This window comes from Agrilus planipennis, unplaced genomic scaffold (assembly GCF_000699045.2).
Source record: "Agrilus planipennis isolate EAB-ADULT unplaced genomic scaffold, Apla_2.0 scaffold63, whole genome shotgun sequence".
Taxonomy (NCBI): domain Eukaryota; kingdom Metazoa; phylum Arthropoda; class Insecta; order Coleoptera; family Buprestidae; genus Agrilus; species Agrilus planipennis.
This window is the reverse complement of record NW_020439363.1, coordinates 1,014,101-1,017,048: the sequence shown is the minus strand read 5'-3', so window position 1 is coordinate 1,017,048 and position 2,948 is coordinate 1,014,101. Positions and strand designations below refer to the sequence as shown.

Here is a 2,948-nt window from a genome sequence, read left to right as displayed (position 1 = left end):
ATAATTATAATTATTATTTATTACCAATCCCTCTTCTTCGAATTTAATTTGAAATTATTTTAATTTTATTAGCCCCAAAATATAAGAATATTGCATGTATCAAGTTATTCTAATTACGATGGTCGTTTAAATTATTAAAAGTGTAATGATGCTTCAGGTAATCCCGAAGAAAGACTTGATTTAACTGTCGCTAAGTTGTTATCGAACGAGATAAGTTTAAGTTAAATTACGAATCCTGTGAGATACCCTGCTTTGGGTCATATAGGTCGGGACCCTACAATTCGTTCCATGTAGGTTATTTTAGTCAAGATTGTATAAGGCATCTTATAGATTCGCAGGACTTTACAAATCACCTCAATCTACCTCTTATAGGTTAACTTGTTCAGGTTTACACGATACCCTATGTAACAAGACCTTCTAGGGTGGCCCGATCCGAATCTGAGGCGTTACATACTTGATCCAGTCCTGATCAAATTTTCCTTTTTGAGCCCTAACAGGGCAGCTAGATTGCCCAATCCGATTCGGATCACAACCCTACTCGTTTTCTGCTCGGGATGGGAGGACAGGTTCCCACTTCAGCCGTCCTTGGCAACTCCCGTTATGTAAGGGAGTAGCAAGAAAAGGATTAGGCCACGCATCCCATTTTGTGGGGCATTTCAAATTTTGACTAATTTTGCGTTACGTATATATGGACGACCCTATAAGTGAGGGTAATATACGACAAGAAATTGTATAGGAATCTATCTGTTTGATGCACAAGTGAAAATATTTGTTTCTGACCTTTGCATACCTGTGCAGAAAGGGTTGAAGGACATAAATGAGCTGTTGATCCATCGGTTGCTATCATTCGTTTATCAATAGCTATGTTCTGGTTTGCAACCTTTCTTTTCAGTGGCACTGGAGGGTGATATTCAAGGCAGTGGTTTTCATATGTGTTTGATACAGTCATTGTATTAAATGGGCTTTAAAAATGGAATTTGCTACGTTTTCACACAAAAATTCAAAACTGCAATACTGTGGACGACTTTTTTGAAATTCCATGATAGGAATGAAGTGAATATACAAAAACTATGACATTTTGACTAACAATTTTTCAATTTCAGGGTTATTAAAACCAGCTTATGTCATAATATAATAAAAGTCAAATACTTAATTAAATTTAAGATCCCACACAGCTAGTAAAATCAATTAGGTAATTAAAAACATTGGACACTTTATTTAAAACATACATTACAATAAAAATGTAATTAGGTCTTTAAGGGTGAAGAAACAAATTCCACCGGACAAAAATTGTTCATTTCTTGTTATTTATTTATCGTATAATTTAAAATATTACATAACAAAAAATATCATAGGATAGGTCTTTTGTACTATAGAGTTTTTAGATGTTGGTCTTTAAAGGGACAGCTTCGAAAATGGTAAATGAATAACATCTTTTCCTCAGTTTCTACGTAGTATACGTCACTCAAACATTTGCGGTTTTTATTTACCCCAGCCCCAGCCTCCATGACCTCCATGACCTCCATACACTTTGACAACTCGTACCACATGATGATGGCCTAAAATACGAGCAATAATAATTACTTACACGATTGCCAATCGCATTACTTTTAAATATAGCGTTAACAAATAAAGCATGAGGTAGCAAAATTTGCTGTTTCCTTTGTTTTGCCTTTTACTGACGACACGACTTGAGACAGATCAATGTTCAAGTATTCCCGACAGAAACACATTTTTTTATTTTGTTTATTATCGTTCCAGTAGGTCTACTGTTGGCCTTGATAATGTACATTGAGCATTACTTTTATAGATTCACGCTCAAATTGGAAATGCGGTAATTATGGTTGATAAACCACATTTCCTCTACAAGTGACTACTGAAAACAAGGATGTAGCGTCTTTTAGCATTAAAGAGTAACGAAAATTATTTTTCAACCTTCACGGACATTCTCTTGCGAAATTGTAAAACATTTACAGTATCTGCCTAAATACCCCATAAACTCTATATAAGCTAAACATTAAAATATCAGCAAAACTTTAAAACTGATAACAAATAATTGATATAACAAAAGAAATCGTAAAATTACCTCCTCCGTAACCGTAACCTCCTCCGTATCCATGACCTCCACCATATCCAAAGCCACCTCCATGCCCAAAACCTCCTCCGTGTCACTCAGTGGCGTGTAAATTACTATTTCCTGAAGCTCCATAAGTCAACGTATTATACGTAAAATAAGAAAAGGATGTGTTATTGTTATTGTAAATGTACTACTATCATACTAGTTCTTGTAACAGCAATTAAGAAATAATAAACCAAAGTATTAATTTATAAGAAATTGAAAGGCAACTACTAATACCATTATTACAGCCTTGAAACAGCCTAAAACAATAGGCGAAACGTCAGATCTGATTTTCTGAAAAAAATAATAAACTATTTATCCCTTATCGTTGGCACTGAATTAACATTTGAAGAAAAAATTAGGGGAAAAAATGGATATGACAAAATTTTTATTTATTAATTTATTTGATGTATGCTCCGGTTAACGAACCGCTACTAATTTTTACACCCCTTGGCCTTCTGCTCCCCGCAACCCTCTAACACGATTTTATTTATTACTGTCTATTATTTGATGATCTTACTATAGGACTTTCACTGATACGGAGCTTGATACACCTACATGTCTGTACCTAATAACAATTAAATGACAAGTGTTAAAATTTATATATCTATGAAAGTTAAGAAGATTGAAATAGTTTTCTATTGATTTCAGAACCTGTTACTGTATTATTGCTTCTTTACAATCCGAGATAAATTAACTTAACATTTGAAACAATGTTTCTATAATTTTTAAATTCAAATTTTTTGCTGTACAAGGTTTTAATTTGAGTGACATTTTTATATAAGTTTATTTTATAACTATAACGTTGTTGAATAAACAGTTTATATCC

General features: G+C 33.3%; 2 protein-coding genes across 2 annotated transcripts in view; both read right to left on the bottom strand.

Moving 5' to 3' along the window:
* The window catches only part of LOC112905763, a 4,501-nt gene extending 3,389 nt beyond the window's left edge, over nucleotides 1-1,112 (bottom strand). Inside the window, exon 1 of the mRNA XM_025978808.1 lies at nucleotides 791-1,112. Within this exon, the coding sequence (XP_025834593.1) occupies nucleotides 791-949 (159 nt within the window). The 5' untranslated portion in view covers nucleotides 950-1,112. The remainder of the gene's footprint in view (nucleotides 1-790) is intronic.
* Nucleotides 1,113-1,290: 178 nt separating this feature from the next.
* The window catches only part of LOC108734140, a 4,771-nt gene continuing 3,113 nt past the window's right edge, over nucleotides 1,291-2,948 (bottom strand). Inside the window, exons 2-3 of the mRNA XM_025978810.1 lie at nucleotides 2,087-2,158; nucleotides 1,291-1,559 (exon numbers count right to left, since the gene is read on the bottom strand). Coding sequence (XP_025834595.1) covers nucleotides 1,371-1,559; nucleotides 2,087-2,158 — 261 coding nt within the window. The 3' untranslated portion in view covers nucleotides 1,291-1,370. The remainder of the gene's footprint in view (nucleotides 1,560-2,086; nucleotides 2,159-2,948) is intronic.